The 24,940-nt window shown below is 35.4% G+C and overlaps 1 protein-coding gene across 7 annotated transcripts in view; it reads right to left on the bottom strand.

The window, feature by feature from the left end:
• The window catches only part of ALG13 (ALG13 UDP-N-acetylglucosaminyltransferase subunit), a 57,546-nt gene that overhangs the window by 27,610 nt on the left and 4,996 nt on the right, over nt 1-24,940 (bottom strand). For 2 of the 7 annotated variants that reach the window (XM_014729093.3, XM_014729095.3), the window contains exons 2-11: nt 14,876-14,959; nt 12,745-12,795; nt 11,927-11,973; nt 10,488-10,560; nt 5,515-5,596; nt 5,145-5,307; nt 3,440-3,515; nt 2,321-2,429; nt 1,080-1,144; nt 646-746 (exon numbers count right to left, since the gene is read on the bottom strand). In XM_014729093.3, the coding sequence (XP_014584579.1) occupies nt 646-746; nt 1,080-1,144; nt 2,321-2,429; nt 3,440-3,515; nt 5,145-5,307; nt 5,515-5,596; nt 10,488-10,560; nt 11,927-11,973; nt 12,745-12,795; nt 14,876-14,905 (797 nt within the window). In that variant the 5' untranslated portion in view covers nt 14,906-14,959. Of the gene's footprint in view, nt 1-645; nt 747-1,079; nt 1,145-2,320; nt 2,430-3,439; nt 3,516-5,144; nt 5,308-5,514; nt 5,597-10,487; nt 10,561-11,926; nt 11,974-12,744; nt 12,796-14,875; nt 14,960-15,531; nt 15,909-16,419; nt 16,445-24,940 lie in introns of those variants that run through there. The other 5 variants (XM_014729094.3, XM_023634378.2, XM_070257756.1 and 2 more) reach the window with 5 other exon arrangements.

Genomic DNA, 24,940 nt, shown 5'->3' with positions numbered 1-24,940 from the left:
CTGTGATCATGGAAGCATGTGTCTAGATAAAGCGTTTGTCAGCCTGGGTCCCCTTTGCTGACTCACTATGAACATGCTAAATGAGTAATGAATAAACTTTGTTTTAAACTGCTGAGATTTTTTGGTTATTAGGGCATTTAACCAAGTTTAATAGTTTTCAAAGTGGACCAACAGCACTGGTATCAGCTGGGAACTTGTTAATAGTTTAAATTCTTGGGCCCCACCACAGACTTAATCAGAAATTTTAAGGATAGAGTTCACCAATTTGTGTTTTAACAAGCCCTCCAGGTAATTCTGGGGCATGTTAAAGTTTGAGAATGACTGGACTAGCTTATCTTGATACTGGCAGAGGCTTAGTTAACAACCCAGCTTTCCTAGTATGAAGAGTTTTCTACCAGAATTCTGTTGTACTTAATATTTCTAATAAGTTGGCTAGTGCCTAGTATTTGGAAACTTCTAGACAAAGGTTTACTGAGATTTCATACTTCAGCATATGCTTTTACAATTTGAGACAAGTCATCTTAGGCCAATACCAGATGTAACATTGGTTCTCTTACTAGCATCCTGGTAATTCTCAATTTAGTATCACAAAAAGGCATTACCAGCCAACGATCTTAGTAGTTCAACAAATTATTATATTCTTACTTTTCTGCCAATTCTTCAATGAAGACTGTTACTGAATTGTTCTCATTTCCAACTTCCTGAATATGAGCATTATAATATCTTCCACCTGACTCCAAGCGAACCTGAAAGAGGGGAAAAGATTGTCAGAATACATCTAGTCTCAAGTCTACTGGCAGATCTGGTGTCTGCCAAACAAAAATATCACTTCTCCCCAAATGGAGTTCAGTGTCTCCTTATGAACGCAGGTGACAATCAACATTGCCAGTCTGGTTCAATGGAGGTGGCACAAGCTGAAAGAGCCTTACGTTTAATTACAAAAGTTTGTAATTAAAATTTAACACAAACATTAAAAAAATACTGTAGCATTTTGTAAGTTAGTTGTGTTGAACTCGTATTAATGATTAAAACCACAATCTTGGAAAAAACAAATTACTGATTCTTTAAAGAAAACTAACCTGACACTTGTCTCCTAAATAGTACTGTCTCCCAGCATATTCCATGTAATCAGATTTCTGAAGTTCTATTAAAAGAAAATGAAAATTCAAGTTCAACTGAACTGGTTCCTTTCTTATTTTACATCATTCAATTCTGTAATTTACTTTTACCACAGTGTAATCGACAATGCCATCACTATAAGCTAAAATCTAGGGGAAAATAGTCCTAAAGGGTCATTCTATCATTCTTGATGGGTTATTTCTGTGGTCAATTTAAGGCGACCTGCTAGAATAGTTTTTGTGCTGTAAAACAAATACTAGATGGAAATTGGGAGGTTGTAATCTTAGAGTGGGTCAAACATCAATAAGGTACAATTTGAAAGTTAACATACCTCAATAAAAAAAATTTTAAACAAGAAAAAAAATAACACTGCAGCTTTTTCAAAGCAGCCTACTATTTTTAATAACTTATTGTGTTCCACAAGGTCCTAACTTCATTCTAGATTGTTAACTACACCTAGGTTCACTGAGGTTCAGGGGGTTAACTATGAAACATTAAAGGCTAACTTGAGGACAGAACGTTAAGGTCTACTTTAATCAACTTAGTTATCTAACAAGGAGAGATAAATAATTATCTATTTCAGGAGTTGGCAAACTTCCTCTGTAAAGAGTCAGATAGTAAATATTTTAAGCTTTGTGGGCCATACAGATTCTGTGACAACTACTCAACTGTTATAAAACTTTATTTATGGACACTGAAATTTGAATTTCATGTAATTTTCATTACACTGTTTACAATAGACTGTTCTTTTAATTTTTTTTCTGCCATTTAAAAATATAAAGACCATTCTTAGCTCACGAACCATACAAAAACAGGTGGCAGGTCAGATTTTGTTCACAGGCCATAGTTAGCTGACATGTGACCTATCCATTTATCAATGAAGGCAGTCTTAACACTTTAAGATGAGCTTATTTCCAGTTACTACAAGTTTCTCATACTCTTAAAGTTACCTAAAAGCTATCTCCACATAGTCTTTGCAAAGTTGAAGTCCCAGATAAACATCAGACTCTAAAAGATTCCTCCCCACTTCTAAACCTATTTGTTTCCTCCTCTGGATTTAAATCATGTACTGAGCAAGCTAAAAAGTACCAGGCTGTTTTTCATAACAGTACGCTGAAAATGTCTCTTATTAGAAATAATTTGCAAAATTATTCTCCTGGATCTGTCAGGATTCAAAAGTATCCTGTTGATATTTCGTTACCTTTTCTGCTGTCCAACCAAACATCAAATTCTACATTACGATAGATTTCTGGATCCAGGGCTTTGAGCACCTTATAGGGCAAGAGCATCTTTGATGGATTTTCTGGAGACTAAAACAAAAATAATCATGCTACAAACTCACCATCCTTAGCTTAAGTCTCCCTTCTATGAAGAAGGAAGAATTAAGGTTTTTTTCTTCCTTCTTTTTTTAAACTATGTACATAGGCCTCCCTTTCCTTATTAAAACAAGAAATAAATTTTACTGTGTATTTTAAAAATCAGGAGATTAAAGAAGCAATATGCGAATAATCTAAAAGGTTTTATATGGCAGAAGGGAAATATCGTCTAATGCAGCCAACAACTCAGGATACATCTTATATAAATCAATGCAACACAGACTAGGATTAAAGATTCAGTTAGGGCTATTTAACAAGTATCATCTTGATATACACAGAGAGGTGCAAGTGTTTCTGTACCCTAAAATCACCTGGAAAAATCTGAAAATTTTACTTCATTTTGGTCAAAATCTGTTGCAACTTCCAAAGGAATTAACTTTTTCTTCTGCTTTCCTAGAATTTCACCATAAAATTCAATACTGTTCCCAAATTACCAGCACTTGAGGCATAAATAGAGATTGTTGTATTAGTATTTGCCCTATTTAGCTAGACTCAAACTGAAGGTCTGCTTGATTTTAGGCCTATACAGATGGTAAAATTTCTCTTGTTTCTCCAACTAGGATTATTACCTATTTTCTTTGAGTATAATAGGGATAAGCATTATATTCTTTAATGACAAAAAGAAACCTTAGCATCAGAAGATGGATTACAAACTAAACATGTCTACTGGGTTTGTAATAGTACTTTTAACTTAAAAACAACAGCTTCTGAATTTCTCAAGAGTTCAGAGTTTGCTTTGGAAAAAGTCTACAATTTCATAAAAATAAAAATTCACAGAACATTAAGCACACATTTTACATTTTCAGATTAAGATTTCCACAAAAGAAACATCAACTCCTCCCCGACCCCATATAACTAGAATGGACCACCTGACCTTAACTAGTTTAAGTTATGATGCTGCAAGCCAAGACTATGGAAATTCTTTGCCCTAGAAAATCTCAAACCTTTGCTTCTTCTGTTTCTTGATTGTACCCCTCTGGTATATTTTCAACATTGCAGCAGGCATCCCACTCTTCAGTCCTAATTGAAAAGATTTACAACAAAGAGCTTTATATAAATGCAGAGGCTAAGAAAAGTCTTAAGTCTAATGACCATACTACCACCTAGTGGTAAAGTAGCTCTGTTTTAAAAATGAGGCAAATACTTTTTCATCCCAATATTTAAATTTACGCTTCTTTTTTATAAGTATGTGCTACAATATACTTAGCAGATTATCCTCTATATTTCATACCTCCGGTGGGGACACACTCTTAAGATGGTCCCCTGCCTCCTGGTGTTCACACCCTTGTGTGATTCCCCTCTCAAGTTTGCTTCTAATCAATAGACAGGATGAATATCATTACATTACCTAAGAATGTAGTGCCTGTCTTGCTGGTCGGTCTCTCTTGCTGACTATAAGGAAGGAAGCAGCCATGTTCACCAACCCCATGTGGCAAAGAGCTGAGGGTTACCTAGAGCTGACAGCCAGCAAAAAAACTGAAGTACTCAGTCCTACAGCTGCAAGAAACTGAATGCTGCCAAGAACCATGTGAGTGGGGAAGGGGACCCTTCCCTAAGTCAAAGCTCCAAGATGAGAACTCAATCCTGGCCAACAGCCTCACTGCAGTCTTGTGAGACCCTAAGCAGAAGACCCAGCTAAGCAGTGTCCAGATTCCTAACCCACATAAATTGTGAGATAAGTGTGTTGTTTTAAGCTGCTAAGTTTGTGGTAATACTCTTATGCAGCAATAGATAATATACCTTGCCTTCCTACCACTACAGTTTCCATAAGCCTGAAGTCCTCAAGACAAATAATCAGTGAAGAATGAAGTGACTTTTATCCTGATATATGGTTGCCACCCCCTGCATTCCCAAATAAGCTTAAAAAAAAAAAAACTTTTCTACCAGAAAAAAAGATTGCAAGTATTAAACATCCAAAAAATACAACTGCAAGACAAAAAGACAAGGCAACACCTGAATGGCACAGCAAGCCTATGTGAATTAAGACAAGCCCTACTTTATTATCTCAAACACAAAGTTTTTGACTAAATTTGTTCAATAACAGCTGTTTCCTCACAGGCCACAATCTATACCCCTAGTGAGTACCAAAGGCAGACATTCGAAAGCTCCTAAAACCCCCCTTAGCTTGAGAGATTCTTTTCCGTCAGTTAAATGTATGTGTCAAGTAACCACTGTGAAACTCAGTTATCACCTACAAAATGATGGTGCTGGTTCAGGATCAGTTTTTTCTCAAAGTGTGGTCCGCGGCCTACTTACATCAAAATACTTGGGTGTACTTGTTAAAAAAGTAGATTCCTGGCCCCACTCTGACCTCAAATTTTGTGAAGGTAGGCCCAAGGATCTGCCTTTCTAACAAGTACCCTAAGTAATTCATATACAACTTAAGCTTGAGACTCACAGGATTAGACAGTTCTAAAGTCTCTTCTAGCATTAAAAAAACTGATTCTAACTTGGGCCAAATCCCCAAAGCCTGAGAATCTCACAATACAACATAGCTTTTTGGTAAAAGTTCTCTTCCTCCATTAAAAAAGTGCGTGTGTGTGTGTTCTAAGTCATAAGCCTGCTAGGTCCCTTCCACTTTCAAATGATGATGCACAGAAACATGAAACTTGATAATCTTGTAGTAGAGATCCCCTTTCCCTTTATTACCTATCCTGCGGTGAACTCCTGTAGTCACTATGGGCATCCTCACTGCCAGTCACAGCATTGTTTCTGTTCTTCTTGGAACCACTTCGAAACAATTCAACAGCAGTCTTCAACTCTTCTTCACCCACAACAAAGACATCTTTATAGAGAATTTCATACAATACAGCTAAAGGAAAAAACGGCCAAAACTCCAATTGTCAAAATAAGACTTTTTTTTTTTAATAACAATGAGAAAATAGCCATAACCCATTGTACAAATTGAGTAGGTACCAATAAGGATTTACAAGAGCTATTTATCATGCGTCCCTCAATTTAAAGACTGGCAACAAATCATCTGAAAACACACCAAAACATTTATAAAGCCTTCACATACCCTGACAAACAGCTGCACTTGACTGAAATTGTTTTGAGTACACTGAATCATAATGACCATTATTTGAATAGCAGAGTACAATCTGAAAAGAAAAATACACAAAACAATTAAGTGAATGTTATACATATTACAACCATGAAATACTTGAAATTAAGTTGCTAATCAGAAACTGATAAACTAAATGAATTTGCTCTTTTTAAATAAGTGATTTTTAATTTTATGTATAAGTGATGTGATACAGTATTTGTCTATCTCCATCTGCTTTATTTCACTTATCATTAATGTGTCAATTATAGCTCAATAAAACTAGAGAAACATCAGTTTCTAAAATCTAAATACAGATAAATGCAAGCTGTACCTCAGAAAGAGATTTTCTTGACAGTGACTTTTAAATGCCAAGATTGAAGTCACTACTAAGGCTATACTGTGAACCTTACATTCCTGTTAATATACCAAGCAAGTACTGATTTACAAGTTTGCAACAGATGAGAACTTTACAAACTGAGTGAGTGAATAGAAAGCCTAAGAGAAGTCAAAAGTTACCCAGCTTAACTTCTAAAAATGACTAGAAATTAGGTCAAATTCCCGAAACTCAGACTGTGGGGTGAGGGACTTCATTCAATTTATTCAAAATGTTATCCACTGTACTGAATGGCAATATATGAATACACTATATACGAGCAATACTGCTAAAGAGACTTCCTTAATGAATTAAGGCACTGAGATGGCTACAAAACGAGTTAACTAGCTGATTCCTTCAATCTCTAGTTTTTTCAACCAATAATTCAAAGGCCATGCTTACTACCGAAGTTATTCCAGTAAAAATGCTCCCTGGCTCCATGTAAGGAAATCTGTTTACATAACTGCTCCAAAACCTTTTTAAACTTTTGTTCAAAAACCTGTCTTATGTAAGGGATATAATCCCTAGTGATTAAGTCTATTTCACTTTGAAGCCATCTCTGGTATCAGCAACTGAGGTACCAAAGATGACTCTCTATGATCTATGGGAGGATGTCGCCAGCAAGCTTCCTTGGCAGAAAATTATCCTAAGCACTCTTTTTCCTATCTTCCTACACCACTATGAGCTAACTTCTCCCAATAATCAAGTAACCTGATCCCAGGTCTATTAGCCTAGCCTTTTTTTGAAATCACAATTCCCACTCCATCACTATAATCCATTTCAAAGTATTGAGGGCAAGTGTCAAGCTAAAGTAACTCACAGTAAAGTTTAAGTTATGAAGTTTCACCCACCCCCAAGGGGTATTTGCCTTTAACGGGAGTTTATTAATCCAAAAGAACAGTGAGCAGATTTTGAGCAGAGAAGCCCTTTGTACTCTGTACTAGAAGAACTGGGAACTCCAACTAAGAAAGGTTAATAACCGGAGGCAGTTGTTAAGTGAGTAAAGGAACCAGCTAACCAGAACAGATGAATGACCAAGCAGGAAAAAAAAAGAGATGACCGTACAATTTCTCTATTCAAGTGGCAAGAAGTTCCGTTTTGACTGGAAGTGGTAAAACTAGGCATGATGGCTTTTATGTTCCTGATGGTATCCCAACATAAAATCATAATTTTCTCATACATACTTATGGGTGGTGTGTTTGCTGGAGGTGGGAAGGTGGGATGTAATGGCAGTACACTAGTGAAAAAAAGAGGTAGGCCTGGATTACTAATGAGGATAGATATTTGAAAAGAACAAGTAAAAGAATGCTAGGTATAAGTCTATCTACATTAAAAAAAAATGCAAAGAGAATGATATAGAAGGATACCCACCCAATCTTAATAGTTGTTACTTTAAAGTGCATGAGATTGAAGAGCAGGAATGAGGACTTGACTTTTCACTCTATATTTCTATACTTAAGTTTCATTTTGCTTGTCATATAAGTATGTATTTCTAATCTTTCTAGATAGAGCAAATGGGCTGAGTAAAGATGGCTAGCTCCAGTAGCATCCACTTTGACACTGGATAACTATGTAAAAATGCAGAATTAAGTCAATATAGAAGGTGAAAGGTACCAAGGTGAACATTAGGCATTTATTTCTCTGAAAACTTCCTCTAAAATATATTTTATGGAAGGCTCATTAATAACGTTCACTGATTTTAACAAACTCATTTTTGAAAACCCAAAGAATTCAAATGTAAATCTTAGGAGCCTGAACCGAGATATAGTAACTAAGTTTGAGGCAAAGCAAGGTGTCACACAACACAAGTACCCTGCTGCCACCTGGCTTTCCCATACTTAAATTTCAATATGAGCAAACATACTCGTTTTATACATTCCCAAAGCAGACATATATACACTATCATGTACACGTACATACCCAATTGCTGATAAGTATTAGCTCTGTATATATGTACGGATGAGATTTATACATGATATTCTCATGGTTGCACACATTCAAAAGGTCTTACATTTTATTTTTGTACTCTTATAGTTCTCAAAAGGTGTCTTCCCTTTAATTAGCTCAATATCTTCTCTGTAAGATATACAAGACTCATTTGAAAATGGAGCTGTATAACTGTAGGAACTAAGTGGTGGGTATATGGATGGTCACTGTACAAGTCTTTTAACTTTTCTCTGTATGAAAATTTTCAAAATAAAATGTCAGGAAAAAATAAGTGAAGTGCAGGTTTAAAGAATCCTGATAGGGCTGGCCCCCTGGCTGAGTGGTTAAGTTCGCGCCCCCCACTATGGCAGCCCGGGGTTTCACTGGTTTAGATCCTGGGCGCAGACATGGCACCACTCATCAGGCCATGGTGAGGCGGTGTCCCACGTGCCACAACTAGAGGGACCCACAAGTAAAATATACAACTATGTACCAGGGGGATTTGGGGAGAAAAAGCAGAAAAAGGAAAAAAAGAAAGAAAAGAAAAAAGAAGATTGGCACCAGTTGTTAGTCCAGGTGCCAATCTTAAAAAAATAAATAAATAGGGGCTGGCCCCGTGGTCGAGTGGTTAAGTTCGTGCGCTCCACTGCAGGTGGCCCAGTGTTTCGTCGGTTCGAATCCTGGGCATGCACATGGCACTGCTCATCAAACCACGATGAGGCAGCATCCCACATGCCACAACTAGAAGGACCCACAACGAAAAATATACAACTGTACTGGGGGGCTTTGGGGAGAAAAAGGAAAAAAATAAAATCTTTAAAAAATAAATAAATAAATAAATAAATAAATAAATAGTCCTGATAAAGATCTAAATGTCTAAATCTCATCTCAGGCAATGCTGTGTACAATTGCTAAAATACAAAAGCTAACACACTCCCCTTCCTCAAACAATTCTGATTATGTCACACCTTTGTTTAAAAAAGTTTGAGTGTTTAGGGGCAATTGTACTGATGTCTGAAATTTACTCTGAAATGCATCAAAAATTAAGATAAACTGAATGGATAGATATGTAATAAAACAAGAATACTAACAGCAGACTCTACGTGGTAGGTATATGGATGCTCACTGTAAAATTCCTTTAGTTTTTATGTAAGTTTAAAAATCTTCATAGGAGAATATTGGAAAAAAACCTTCAATTGACTATTCTTTACAATGAAAAGCCAAATTCTTGGCGTGGCCTACTACACCCTTCATTATCTAACTCCAGCCTATCTTTTCAGCATTGCCCTTCTCCCATCCAACTAGAGTTCCAAAGAGTCTCTTGCTTCCATGCCCTTGCATACTGGGTTTCCTCTGAATAGATTGCCCTTCATACTTGGAGGACTCATTTTCTGATACTCCACTTAAATTTCACTACCACCATGAGACTTTCTAAACTTCCTCAAGCAGAGTGAAGGACTTTTTCTTCTATGTTCTTTGTACACACTTCTATTGTAGAACTTATCACTTCACTGTAGGTAACTATTTACATGTCTGTCTTCATAGCACCTTAAGCCCTTGGAGGGCAAGGATTTTGTTGTATTCATTTTGGTATCCCCAAAGCCCAGTAAAGTGCCTGGCACACTACAGGGGTTTGAGGTTTGCTGAACAAATTAAAGGGCGGTACCATTGGTAAAACAATTAATGTGCCCCAATTTATACTTATCTTCTAAGTTATCTCTTGCATCCTACTTGGTCTTCTCTATTCTAATGCCACTTGCCTAGTTCAGGTCTCTTGTGGAGATTACTGTGACCTCCTAACAGTTCTCCCAGTGTCTAATCTTGTCTAACCATTATCAAAATGTTGCCTGAATTTTGCTTCATGATGTGAAACAAGACTTACAAAACTCAAATATTGTGTAGTCTATATTCACTAATCAAATAATCAGGATAAAAGGCTTTTCTTAAAAACTTTTGGGAAGAAAAACTGTATGCTAAAGAACAATTTGTTTACCTGCTGAGAGTTCTCAACCAACAAAACAACCACCTACTATTTTCCAAGTATCTTGCTAGGCAGTAACAAGGGGACACACTGTCCCCGCCCTCAAGAAACTTTCAGACTAATGAGAGAAATAGACATGAAAACAAATACAATGTAATAAACACTGTAATTACTTGGGTGCTGCTAGGGGAACACAAAGGAAAGAAATAACTCCAGGGGAGTTGGCAAAGTTTCAAAGGACTTGACATTTGAGATAAAAAGGAAAAGAAAAAAAGTATGAAAGTCAGACAATCTGGAAGCAGGGTATACTAAGGTTGGAGGACAATGAAGCTGGAAAGGAGGTTTGGGACCCTTTAGGGCACTGAATGCCTGGCTTCAGAGTTTGACCTTTATCTTCTAGGCAATGAGAAACCAAATAGAGTTTTGGGTGTTTTTTTCTATTACAGAAGAGTGAGCCAATTAGGTCTGTTCAGAAGAGTAGCTAACAATACTGAGGATGACTGACTGGAGAGGAAAAGGCTGGTGGCAGAGAAGCTTGGCATTTAGACTCTGCTTATTTTTTCATTAATTAGGTTAAAAAAAAAAAGATGATTTCTTAATATCCTGCTAAGCCAGTAGCATCATTCAATTTCTCTTATTTTAGTAAACATTCACTCATCTTCTTACCTTGTCTTTACAGCCATTATCTGTGATATAAGTTGGAGGCTTTCCAGGATAGCGATAAAGAATGAAATCCCGACTACATAGGTAAAAAACAAAGGTGGGTGAGAAGAGATAATTTAGTACATGCAAAGGTAGTTATAAGAACAAGTATTTGTGCTTTTAAATTGCACACCTTATTCATATAAAACAATCCAAATGTTTAAGAGGCTAAATAATGTTAATTCAAGGTAGACAGCTAACTCCTCCTAAAGTCCTATGGATTTTAAAAAATATCTTAATTTAGGAGGAAGAGAAATAAAGAAGATAGATTATCAATTGTATCTATGTTTATGAGTTTTGGGGGATCCCATTAATTTAAAGCAGGGTTGGCAAATTTTGATTGAGAAAAGAACAGATAATAAATGTTTCAGCTTTTGCAGGCCATATGGTTTATTTAACTTTAACTTTGCAGCATGAAAGCAGCCACAAACAATGCATAAACAAATGTACATGACTGTGTTCCAATAAAACTTTATGGACACTGAAATAAATTTCATAATTTTCACATGCCATGAAACATTATTATTCCTTTGAGTTTTCAACCACTTAAAAAAGTTTAAAAAGCATTCTTAGCTCGAGGGACAGACAAAAACAGAAGCGGGCCAATTTAAAAGTTGGCCCCTGATTGAAAAGCAATAACTGATCAGCTACCTGCCCAATACCCCTCTTATACTACTTCTTGCTGGATTTAGTGAGAAATGAGCAGACTGCAAAACACTAACTTGAATAAACACTTACCAAAAGAGAGTTCTGACTCTACCAAGGAATATGCCATCTCATCGTCCTCAGAATTGTGAAGGAGTCTTATACATAGCTATTTTTCAAAACACTACAGCTTTCATAAATGCTACTTTTGCAATTTAAAAGACCGAACAGAACTTCCAAAGCAATAGAGCAGTGTTTCTCAAATTTTTCCCCCAGCATCGCCTTCCTAAAGAGCCTTCTTAGACTTTTCTTAATTTCCTTATGAAATTTTAATACCACAGATATACTGTATATCTGTTTATGTACTATGACCCTGTGAAGGATCATAAACCACTGTGATAGCTAATATATTTTTTGTCTTCAAGAACAAATTTCTATCCTCTTGGAAGTGATACTGAGGGATGCCCCACTGAGGATGCATGCAAAAGAGGCACAGAGTTAAATACACAATAATTCTAAAATAAATATTCTGATTTTCTACAGGAGTAATACCAGCAGTTCTTAAAGTCCTTTATTCTTCCATTCAAATGGACACAAATGCTAGAGGTTCTCCACCTAAAAATTACACCAATTGACCTTGCGTAGACCTCTTCATTCTACATAATACATCAAATCTCAAATTTTCCCAGTCCTAAAGGGACTTTAATAGAAACCTTACACACACACACACTCTTTAAAAAAAAGGAGAGTCAACTTACTTATAAATTAGAGAAAGAGCTCTTATTTCCAGCTGGCCCGCACTTTCCTAAACATAAATAGTGCATAAAGTTTTTAAAAACATTCTGTTGCTAGGAGGTAGAAGTTTTTGCAAGTTCAACATTTGCTTTTTAGATGCTTAGCATTGTTTTAGATGAAGAATTTGTAGAACACACTATAACTTGCTTTGAGGCTTGGGATATTGTGATAGTTATTCATTAACATAAACTTACTCTGAAAAATTTAAAAAAATACCTAAAGACCTTCTTAGTTAGCCATTAAGTAACAAGGACAGTCAATATAGGAGATTTAAAAGGCACAATAAAAATGGAATTAGTGTAAGAATACAAAGTTAGCAGAGTATTTAGTAAATGTGTTTTAAGTCAAGAACTATGGAATTTAGTCAGATCAATTTTTTTGAACAAATGTGTTTATGGGTCTTACTCCCACACAAAAAAAGGTTAACTACAAATCAGGGGAATTGTTTAATAAAAAAAATATTAATGACCTCCTAGTAACATTCATTACCACCCTCCTCCCTCATTAAAGTGAGAAGATTTAAGCTTGTCCTCTTCCCAAGCAGTGTATACTCTTTCACTAGTCTATGGATGATAAACTTGTTAACACACAATTCTCAATATTTAACACAAAACAATAGGTCAATTGCCAGCCTCTAAACTTTTGCAAGAACTATTTGATTCAACATAGCTGGCTACTGAAGAAAATAGGTTGAGTCTAGCCAAAGCGACACAGCTGAATGAATATTTAGGTTACTATTCCAAATACTCTGAAAAGATTAAAGCCCCATATTTGATCTTACCTTGGGATCTCCCAACCGTTCCAGGTATTTCTCAAAAGATCCCTCCACATACTTCAAAAATAAAACAAACTTGACTTAACCAAATACATAGCATTACTGAAATCTGATTATATTCTGCAATATTATCCTCCAATGGGATTTTTGTTCAGTTCAACAATTATGGTATTAAATTACTACTTTGCACAGCACCTCAAGAAGATTTGCACATACACAAAAGGTATGAGTAGAGAAAAGCTGGACTATAAAAGTATCTCAGGAATTCGTCCTGGCTTATCCACATACCAGTGCATTTCATCAAATGGTATAACTTTGAATTTCTTCTGAAATGCCAACTTAAGTAACCTGACTTACTTAAGTAACTTAAGTAATTTTCATAAACCAAGCAAGCCCAATAATTACAAGGATTTCAAACTTGACAAGAGACGTGCACTTACAAAGTTAAACTGAGGAACTTTAAAGAGAATTTCATTAGTTTCAAAAAAGCCCAAGGCAAAAGGGAACTTGTTGGGGTAATGGAAATGTTTTGTATCTTGACTGCAGTGGCAGTTGCATGACTATATATTATTGCCAAAACCAAAAATGCTAAATTTAAAATGGTGAATCTTATTTATGTAAAATATACCTCTTTTAAAAATAAAATTAAACTCAGGGAATATAGGATAATATATGTCTAGTTCCATGCATATATATATCACTAGACTTAAAAAATCATTTTTAATTATTCTCAACCCTTCTAAACAGCTTTTTTGAGGTATAATTGACATACAGTAAGCTGCACATATTTAAATGGCACAAATAAGTTTTGGCATATGTATGTACCCATGAAACCATTATGACAATCGTGATAGTGAATACATCCATAACCCCCATAAGTTTCCTTGTGCTCTCTATAACCCCACTGACGCCCAAGCAACCACTGATCTGCTGTCACTATAAATCGGTATGCATTTTCTACAGCATTATATAAAGAAAATCATACAGTATGTGCTTTTGCGGGGGGCGTCTGGCTTCTTTCACTTGGCTTAATTACTCTGAGATTCATCAATGTAGTTCTAAAATTTTATACACATCTTTGTTACTCAAAACGTGGTCCACGAAAAATAGCAAGCATCACTTGGGAGTTAACAATGCAGAAATCCTGGGCCCCAGCTCAGACCTACTGAATCAGAATCCATATTTAACAAGATCCCCAGGTGATTTGTAAGCACAAAAATACTTGAGATGCACTGCTTTACACCACGGTCTTGCATTTGAAGGTGGTTAAAAATAATCCTTTCCCCAGGTGTGGTGAAGACTAATTAACTTCAAGTTAATAAGTTTTAAAGTCAAGAAGCCTTCACATCGTTTTAAAATTCACTAAAACCTGTTGAGAAAATTAAGAGTAAACCTCAAACAGGAGGCAAATACCCATAATATACAGTCAGAAGAAAACAAATAGTACTGGAAGGGCTAGGAGTGTTAAAAAAAAAAAAAAAAAAAGCCACACGAAGGGCACTCTTCAAATCAGACTGATAGAACCTTGTTTCATTGTTATAAAAAGAATTCAAATAATTCAATGTATACAAAGATGTCTTCTAAAAGTTGTTTTAAAGTCCGTCATTAGTGGCAGAGCTCCAATTACCAGCTTGTCACGTGAAAAAGATAGATGTTTAGGACTAATTTGTTTCCTTATAATTAATTTTACAAGATTCTTCAAGCTGACTGGCTGAGGACCATTGTGCACAGAATTAAGCAAGAGAACAAAGGGGAATCCAATTTGTACACATTTTAAAATATTAACATAGCCAAACCTTTTGCAAACTATCATTCACAGAAAACAGTATTATGGATAACACAAAAGAGCAGTCTAAAGGTAACTTCTCAGGGTTTGGAGGTTTTTTGGTGTGTGGGATGAGAAAGCAGTGGGAAGGATAAAGATTAACTGTTTTTTCTTAACTTTTAATTAGAGTACAAAACAATCTAATTCTGGAAAGAGGTCCAGAAGCATGCAAGCTAGGGGGAAGGAAGCCAGCTGAAAAGTATTTGCTACTAAGAGATTGCATGATATAATTTTCACAAGTAGGTGAGCAAAATTCCTTTCCCCCTGCTAAATACTCTACCGACAACTCCCCTTGGTATGTATTCTACTTACAGATTCAAAAGTTTGTTGATTTTCTCTCATATATGAGACACAAGCCTTCCTGATTTCCAAATGATGGACCTGGCTGCAAAACAACTAAAAAGAAGAGAAAGACCAGGTCACCGTCAGTTATGAGAAACAGAAGCTTCTAAATTAACACTATCAGCTAGACACTTAAGTCTCCCTTATTGAGAACACATGTAGGAAACTGAGAAATTAAATCCTGATCTTACCAAAACCTGTTTGTCTGATCTTTAGTGAGATTGGGGAGGGATGATTCTGTCATACCCACCCCCCCACCCCGAACTTTTCTACTGCTTATTGGCACAGCCTGTAAATCTTTCCTCAGACATTAATATTTAGAGGAAACGGGTTGCTTATAAAGGATCAAGATGCATTTCAAAGTTCTCTCTAACCCCGTTATTTTAGCTTACATTTCAAAGTGACCTTTTAAAAAACAGAAAAGACAGCAAATGTACAGCAGTATACTTGGACTAATTAGCAAAGGCATGCACAAAGCTAGTAAGTAGCAGCCAAGCCGGGATATATTTACTAGGAAAGAGAATTGTTTTTTGTTTTGGTGGGCTACAAGTCTTCTAGCTACAGTACCGTGCCATGTCTCAAACTCTAAAAACTCATATGGGGAGATACATTTGTTTTCCTTTTACCTGCTCCGAAATAGCCCGAAAGAGGCAAGAGGCATCCTTGGCAGTCAGCTTTCGAAACAGCCCTAAGCTGCCTAAATATTCATCCATTGATGCCTCACTCAGAGCCTTCTGGCCGGAGTACTTTTTCCATCCTTTATGCATTGTGCACGGCGCGGGGTGGGGTGGGGAGAAGGAGAAAGGAACACAAGTGTGGCAAGAAGGAAAAGGCAGGGTGCAGCCAGGAAGGGGTAGCAGTGCCAACGGCTTGCTTATGCAGGTATCCGGAAAGCAGCTCAAAGTCTAGGTATGAGAAGGCAGTTGGAGTCAGCGCTGCAGAATCTTGCACTTCTTAGGAGCAGGAGAAGCAAGGGCTGGCTTGCCCAGGACAAGTTGGGACCCTGTGAAAAGAAGAGGAAGAGCCGATGCTCCTAGGAATAGAGAACTTGATTTGAGAAGGAGATACAGAAGGGAGAAGGTACTTGCAGAACTACCTTGTTGGGAAAGGGTGGGATTAACCCAATCAGCCCGAGGTTGAGGGAAGTATGCACAAACAGCTGAGCTTTGGGACCAAAAGGAAGCCGAGTTTGCAGCTTAACTCAGGGCAACTGCTGCTGCACGAGGCTGCAAAGGGACTCCCTAAGTCTCAGGTGTGTAAGATGCAGCCTGGCCCACATTACATTGCTTTAAGATCTCTGCCTGAATTTTCAACTACAGTCTCTGCCGAAGTTCCCTGCTCCTTTCATAGTTTCATGGAAATGAGAGGAAAAATATCTGAACCTAATTAACTAGTAAGCTTTTTTATTAGGAATGTCTTAAATAGCAGAGAAAGTGTGTGTGTTTTGGGGGAGGCTCACTTGATCTACAGGAGCAGAAGTCACAGTTCAAGCAAAGTAGTGCCAAAGCAGTTACCTGGATATTTCAGGTAGGGAGTTTAAGAAATCTTCTCATTTAGTTCTCCTAAATACTAGTAACTCTCGCTTAGGATCACAGAAACTAAATCCATTAGCTATGTAGGGAACACTGATATAATTCTTGACTAATGTCTCCAAACTATTGTATAGCATCAACAAAATGAAAATGCAAAAAGTGTGTTTCTTAAAAAAATAGAAACAATGAAAATTTAAATTGAAGCAGCACAAAAGGAATATCTTACCCACAAACTTTCTAATAGACTACATTTAAAATGCCGTGGCACAGCATTAGAGGCATCGGACATGAGAGGCGTGTCTCAACGTCTTATTAGGGCACTATTCTGGAAAAACTACTCTGGATTCTGAGAAAATCAAAGTAAGATATGACCGTGCTTTGTAACGTTCAAAGACAGGACTGGTCACTTGTATTACTTGATTCCACTGCCAAGTGTCTCAATTTTATTTAAATGTCAAAATCCAATTCCTTTCCTATTTTTTCTAAGTGTTAAAAAAATAAATAGATCCAAAGCTGGCTTTGGAATAGTTGCAAAATTAAGCTGCTGGGCAAATTGTCTTTCTTGTATCTGTGGATCCAGTAGTAATCATGACCGCCCCCTATAGGAAAAGCACCAAAAACCAACATTATAATTCAGGAAAGAAATAAAAGCATGGTAGAAAAAAAGAATAAAATCTTTACTTCCTTTAGCATGCCAATTTGATATTACCTTAACTAATTTCTTTCTTAAAGAAACCATAAAACTGGAGAAATGATTCCTTTTGCAAATTTCTGAAACATGGTTTGGGAAGAGGGATCAACATCTTTCTTTAAGGCTACAAATTCACTAAGAAAAATTAAGGGTTATAGTGAAAAGTTAATTCATTTTTGGCACTTTTTACTTGTAGAGAAAATATAAATTCTTCATATTTATTGCTATTTAAACTAAAACTAAGGTATGCAAAACTTCAATTAATACTAATCCATATACTTCATTTGAGGAAGAAAATAGAGAAAGGGAAAATGGGGAGGGAGGGAGAGAATCAGAAAATAGGAGAAAGAGCAGGAAACAAAGAGAAGAAAAATTAGAGACAGAAAGACAAAAAGAGAGCAAAGGGAAAGTAATACATAGACAAAGCACACAGAAAAAGACCCACACAAATATGGTCAATTGATTTTTGACAAAAACGCAAGAGCAGTTCAATAGAGAAAAGACAGTATTTTCATCAAATGGTGCTGGAACAATTGACATCCATATGCAAAAGAAGAAATGATCCTCAGTCTATACCTCACATCTTGTACAATAATTAACTCAAAATGAATCAAGACCTAAATGTAGAAAACTTCAAAACTTTTAGAAGAAAGCACAGGAGAAAATCTTCAAGACCTTGTGTTAGGCAAAGAGTTCTTAGATATGATATAATAAAAGAAAAGATTAATTGGGCTTTATCAAAATTAAAAACTTTTTCTATGCAAATGACAGCATTAGGAAAATGAAAATTCAAGCCACAGATTGGGAGAAAACATTTGTCTATCATATATCTGACAAAAAAAAACTTTGTATCATTAGGAAAATGCAAATTAATACCACAATGTGACATCACTACACACCTATTAGGATGGCTATAATAAATTAATTTACAGATAATAACAAATGTTAGTAAGGATATGGAGAAACTGAAACCTAAGTAAAAGAAGCCAGACGCAAAAGGGGTAGGTATGATTCCAGAAGATATATAATTCCACTTAAATGAAATACATCAAAAAGGCAAATCTATAGAGACTGAAAGATTAGTGGTTGCCTGGGGTTGGAGTGGTAATACATATTAACTGAAAACAGACACAAAGGATCTTTTTGGTGTGATAGAAATGTTCTAAAACTGTTTTGTGGTGATGTTTCCATAATTCTGTATATTCACTAAAAATTATTGAACTGTACACTTAAAATTGGTGATTTTTAATAGATTTATAATTCACATATCATAAAATTCAAAGTGTACATTTCAATGGTCTATAGTATATTCACAGAGTTGTGCTTCCATCACTACCATCAATTTTAGACATTCTCATTACCCCAAAATGAAACCCCACACACCATAACCATCAATCTCTAACCTTTCTATCCCCACCAACTCCAGGCAACCTCTAATCTACTTTCTATCTTTATTTGCCTATTTTGGACATTTCAAATAAACAGAATCACACAATATATGGTGCTGTGTAACTGGCTTCTTTCACTTAACATAACGTTTTCAAGGTTTGCCCATGTTGTAGCATGTATCACTATTTTAATCCTTTGTATAATTAAACTACGTTTTATTTATTCACTCATCAGTTGATGGACATTTGGGTGGTTTACAATTTTGGTGTATTATGACTAATGCTGTTATAAATATTCACGTGCAAGTTTTTGTTTGGATGTTTCTATTCTCTTGGGTAATACCTAGAAGTAGAGTTGTCGGATCATATGGTAACTCTACATTTAACCATCTGAGGAACTGTCAATTTTCCACAGCAGTTGCACCATTTTACATTCTCATCAGTAGTATATGAGGGTTCCCATTTCTCCACATCCTATCAACACTTACTCTCTCTCTCTCTTGATTATAGCCATCCTAATGAGTATGAAGTGGTATCTCATTGTGGTTTTGTTTTGCATTTCCCTGATGGCTAATAATGTTGGGCATCTTTTTTATGTGCCTATTGGCCATTTGTATATATTTAATGAGATACCACTACATACATCTTAAAATGACTAAATAATCTTTTTAAAAACTGACAATACCAAGTGTTGACAACAATGCAAACCAACCGGAACTCTCATATCATGCTGCTGGGAATATAAAATAGTACAGCTACTCTGGAAAAATAGTTTAGCAGTTTCTTATAAAGTTAAACACAGAGTTACCATATGACCAAGCAATCCCACTTCTGGGTATCTATCGAAGAGAAATGAGAACTTCAGTTCACACAAAAACCTGTACATGAATGTTTTTTAGCAGCTTTGATATTCATAATCATGATTCCCCCAAAACTGGAAATAATCCAAACATTCTTCAACTGGTGAGTGGACAAACTGTGTTACATGCATACAACAGACTACCCCTCAGCAATAAAAAGTAATGAAGTATGGATACACACCAGAACATGTATGAATCTCAAATGCATTGTGCTAAGTGAAAGAAGACAGATTCAAAAAGCTAAATACTGTATGACTGCATTTATATGACATACTGGAAAAGGCAAAACTATAGGAAAGGAAAACAGATCAGTTGCTGCCAGCAGTTAGGGCTGCAAGGAAGGGCTGACCACAAAAGGATGGCAGGAAGGGATGCGTGGGGGTGATGGAAGTGTTCTGTATCTTGACTGTGGTAGTGGTTACATGATTATGCATTTGTCAAAACTTACAGAACTGTACAAGAAAAAATTCTACCTTTGCTCTATTTAAATTTAAAAATAAAAACAAAAAACAGTAGAAGGAACAGAATTTAGAGTTGAGGAGCTCACAGAACACACAAGATTGGAGAGAAAAAACAAGAAAATTAGAGGATCAATCCAGGAAGCCAACATCTAACCAACAGGAAGCCCACATCTAACCAACAGGAAGCCCCAAAAGAGATGAAGAAAGTGGAAGGGGAGAAATGATGATGATGATGATATAAGGAAAATTCTAGCACTGCAAGATATGATCTATATTTAGATTGATCCATATTTCAATCTAAATATAGACTGAAAAGGTCCATGAAGTAACCAGAACAATGAAAGCAAAAAAGATGATCAGCAATGAACATAATAACATTTTGGAAGTCAGGGGATAAAGAAAAGATTCTAAAGCTTTCAAAGAAGAAAAATGGATCACATACAGAAGATCACACATAAGAATGGCAATAAATTCTCAACAGAAGAACTAGAAGCTAAAAAACAGTGAAGTTCTATATTTGAGGGGAAATTATTTCCAATCTTGAATTCTATACCAAGCTATCAACAGATGGGAGAGTAGAAGGCCTTTTCAAACACGCAAGATTAAAAAAATTTACCATTCATTCTCAGAAAGCTACTGGAGTATATCTGAAACCAAAATAAAGAAGTTAAACCACAAAAAGGAGGGAGGCACACAGTGTCCTGAAAACAGAAGATTCAACATAAGAGAGAAGCAAAAGGAATTTCCAGGATAAGGATAAAGGAGAAATCCCAAGACTAAATAGAGAATGACTAGGTTCAGGCAAAAGGACAGAGAACTCCAGCAAAGACATTTAAAAAGAAAAACAAAAGTTATAACCTAATCAAACATACTAGGAAAGATGTACACCTCTGTTGTAGAGTTTGGGGATGTTTCTATAGAAAACATTGCAAATGAAAAAAATAAAAATGAGGTAAAACCATTTTATATAAAAGAATCTATCAATGAACACTTACTATATGGCTCAGATGTGAACAATATTGTACTTAAGTATCATAATGTCAACACTCAAAACAGATTTCACAAGAACTGATAAAACTAAATTTGTTTTTTTTGTGTTTTAAATTTAAATATCATCTATAGACTTCCTATTGTGGAAGACAGATGATATTTAAATTCAAAAAACAAAAATAAGTTTGAACATAGCACTTACAAAACACAGAAAATAATGTACTAGGGTCACCTATAGGAAGCAGAATCAGAGATGTGGAGGAGTGGGACACAGAACTGCTACTTCTTGTTATAAGTCTTGGAGAACTACTTAATATTTTATATTACTTACATGTGTTATCTTAAGAAATAAAAATTAAATTAAAAATTATTCAGTGAGCAAGAAACAGAATAGCATAATAAATTGGGAAAATAAATAAGCAGAAGATGAAGAAACGGGCTTTAAATAATTACAAAACATAGCCAAGTTTTCACATCCAATCAGTAATACTACTAGGAACTAGAACTATATATTTCTCCCAATTCTTATACAATTATTATAGAGAGGAATCACATGCCAAAGAAAAGATATGAACAAAAGCTCAGAGGTGGTTAAGTACAGGTTACGTTCCCCAAATTAGTTAATAAATAGGACTTCGTAAAAAAGATCTGTGTGACAATACTAGATTTCATCCTGTATATAACAGAAAGCCATTTCATAGTATTTAATGCTGTCCTCTGAAATATGGATTGCACTTGCAATTCCAATTGGCTGACTATTCTACAGCAAACAACTCCAATCCTGTAAAACTCCAAAACAGTGGTTCTCAAGTGAAGGGCTTAATAAAACAGATTGTCTCAGGCCCAGAGATTCTGATTCAGCAGATCTGGGGTGGGTCCTGGGAATTTGCATTTCTAACAAGTTCTCAGGTGATGCTGATGTTGCTGGTCCAGGGCCACACTTTGGGAACCAGTGCTCTAGAACAACGTGTTCCACAAGTTATTAATAAGAGTTCCTAAAAAGAGTTTCAAGGTCAAAATTTCAGGAAACACTGCATACATACTATAATGATATCTTTGAAGTTCAAATGTCCATTACCAATATGAAAGGCTCTAAGGAATACTAAAATTACTTGATTTTATTACCTTTGCCATAGGGGAAAAAAAGGTTTGGGAAATGCCAGGTCAAAGTTAAGCAGGTAACTTTAGCATCCAAGTTACTAACGGTTTTTAATGCGCTATAGCTACTGATTTTAAACTATTTCAAAGTTTGAGAAATGTTGCTCTAGAAATTTTTCTGGGTTCCAAATCTAAGGTTGTTGGAATAATTACCTAAGATACTTCAGGTCAAGTGCTTAGTACATAATAATTGCTTAATTAAGTATTGACTGCTATTATGTGCTGCCTGACAAAGCGGTTCACTAAGAAATTACTCTTTGGCCAAAATAAGGGATAAGAACCATAACAATGTCACGTAACTTATACTGTAAATCAAGCCAAAGTTCAAATACAGCTCCTCAGAGGAGCTTTCCCCAACCTAATGGTGTTCCTCCCTTTGACATCTGAAAATAGGATGAAAAATGATTACCTTAAAGACTTTTTAGGCAGTGTACTCTGGGGCCAGATTAAAATAAGACAAATTCAAGAAAATGAAAATAACCTTTAAAAATTAACATATTATTTGACCTGTCATGAAATTGATGTACTTTAATTTTATAATTACTTTTTATGTTGTAATTTAACTTGAAAATGTGATTTGTTGTTTTAATTGCTAGAATTATTTTCTTTCACTGATCAAATGGAAAAATTCTTTGTAGTACAAAATATGAATACTAATAGTTTTAATTCTAAAATAACACTCCATGTTTCAACCAATTAAATGAGGTATATGCCTGGAATCTTTTTTTAAAGCATACATTATCTGTGACATACAAGGTATAGTTCTAAGTGTATATAGGACATGATGCTTTTGAGTTGTTATTTTAGTTTCTGAGAGGCAATATGGTACCATGAAAAGAGTATCAAGAAGTTGGTTATGCCACTTTCATCTCCCTGGGTCACAGTTTCCTCATCTATAAAATGAAGGAAGATGGGTTGCATGATCTCTAAGCTCTCTTCCAAGTCTAAGGAACTGTGATTCTCTGTGACTCAATGGTGGATAAGAAACTTGCCCTCCCTTTACATGGTCAAATTTGTGATTAACATTAACCATAAAAATAGCTTTTAGGGGGATTAACCTATTATCCTGGCAAATTGCAGAGTTGACTGGCCCACATAAAAATGAATGATAAGCCTTACCTTACCAAATGAAATAAACAGACCTAGAATTTTAAAGATAAAATTTGTAATTATGTGTGGTGATGAACGTTAATTAAATTTATTGCAGTAATCGTTTGGCAATATATACATAAATCATTATGCTGTACACCTTCAATTTATACGTTATATGTCAATTATATCTAAATAAACCTGGAAAAAATAACAATACATGTATGTAACAACTTGTGACAGAACCTGCAGAAAAGGCAATTAATATTAAAATAATACTAAATCATTTATTTCAACTATTTTTAGTACCAAACAACATGGGGCCAATTGTGGGAAATAGCTCAACTCTATAGAACTTCATTTTTAGATCTTTCATTACTGAAAAATAAAATGGTAAACTTTATTTAAACATTTTTTAACAGCACCCTGAAACTAGAACTTGTCACTTCTTTTCATGGTGGACATTTAACCAGAATTAGTAAAGCAGGATTTATGAAGAATGGGACCACAATGGTTCTAAAACAAAATCTGGTCCCATGGCCCTATTCAACCTCCTCCTCAAGTTTTAGGAAGAAGACAGTAAAGACAAGCAAAAGAACTGATTTCTCAGAGCAGTGATCCTTGTTCACATATGCAAAACAGAGGAAACATTACCAAGAGCCACTTGCTTTCATTTCCTTCTCTTCCCCACTTTTACCTGAAGCATTCTAATACAGATTAGGAAAATAGTACTTTGTTTAAAAATGTATTATATTGGCACAGAAATACTGTGGCTTGTTTTCCGTTCATTTAAGATCCTTGTAGTGTCTAATCAGTCTACAGACAGACAGACTTGAGGGAAGGGAGGATAAATAAAGACCAGAACATTCTTTTCTTTGTTTTGATGCACTAGAAAGACCCACTCACTTAAACCTCTAAATTAACTTTAATTCTCTAAACCCAGCTATAGACTAAATATGAATTTAAACATAGAATTTAATGAAGACTTTGCTTTCTGTATCAAGACTATATACTGTGAATTCTAGAGAAGTATCTCTAAGCCTATTCTTACTTCTTAAAACAAAAGCTCTACTTCTTAAAACAAAAGCTCTAACAAAGAAAGATTGTATTATTTCAATGAAATTTTTTATTTTCAAGCATGCTACACAATTGGTTTTATGTCTAAGAAATCACCTATGAGGGAAGTTAGTTTTACTAATTTATAAATGGGAAAACTAAGACCGAGAAAATTACTCAGGCCAAGAATTTAGGAATGTTTTTAGCTCTTAAATTTCGGGAGTGTACTATCCACCCACTTCATAGTGGCAGTGGAGAACCACCAATATGTTCTGTACAAAAGGAGAAATGAATAGTAAAAAAGATGCAATGTATGGCCTCTCACAGATACCATTCCAACAGTGACTTTCAGTTCAGCAAACAAATATTTTGAAGCACATTTGACAGTAAATGAGTAAATTACAAAATACTGTATTGCTTTCCCAAATAAATTTAGTATATCCTAAAATAATACAGATAAAAAAATTCCATTTAGTTACTTTTATTAATTAGAAACAGTGCTACCCAAGACATTATGGGTTATAAACACTGAGTTAATAGTATAAGATTACTAACGGTTAGTTTCAAAATGTGTTGCTTGGTATGTTTTAAACTTGATGAGAAAAGTTCCTAATTTGTGCTATATCATAAAAATTAGGAATTACCAAACTCAAATGTATTTAATCAGAGGGTTTAATTATAAAGGAGTAGTCATTATCAGAATATTAATGAACAATGACCAAGGAATGAAGCTACTGAAGTTGGTCTCAGTCTAGGGATTCTTAACCTGGGGCCTCATGGTACCTGTAAACTCCCTGAAATCCACTGTAA

This window comes from Equus caballus, chromosome X, assembly GCF_041296265.1.
Source record: "Equus caballus isolate H_3958 breed thoroughbred chromosome X, TB-T2T, whole genome shotgun sequence".
Classification (NCBI taxonomy): Eukaryota; Metazoa; Chordata; class Mammalia; order Perissodactyla; family Equidae; genus Equus; species Equus caballus.
This window is presented reverse-complemented; position numbering and strand designations above follow the sequence as displayed.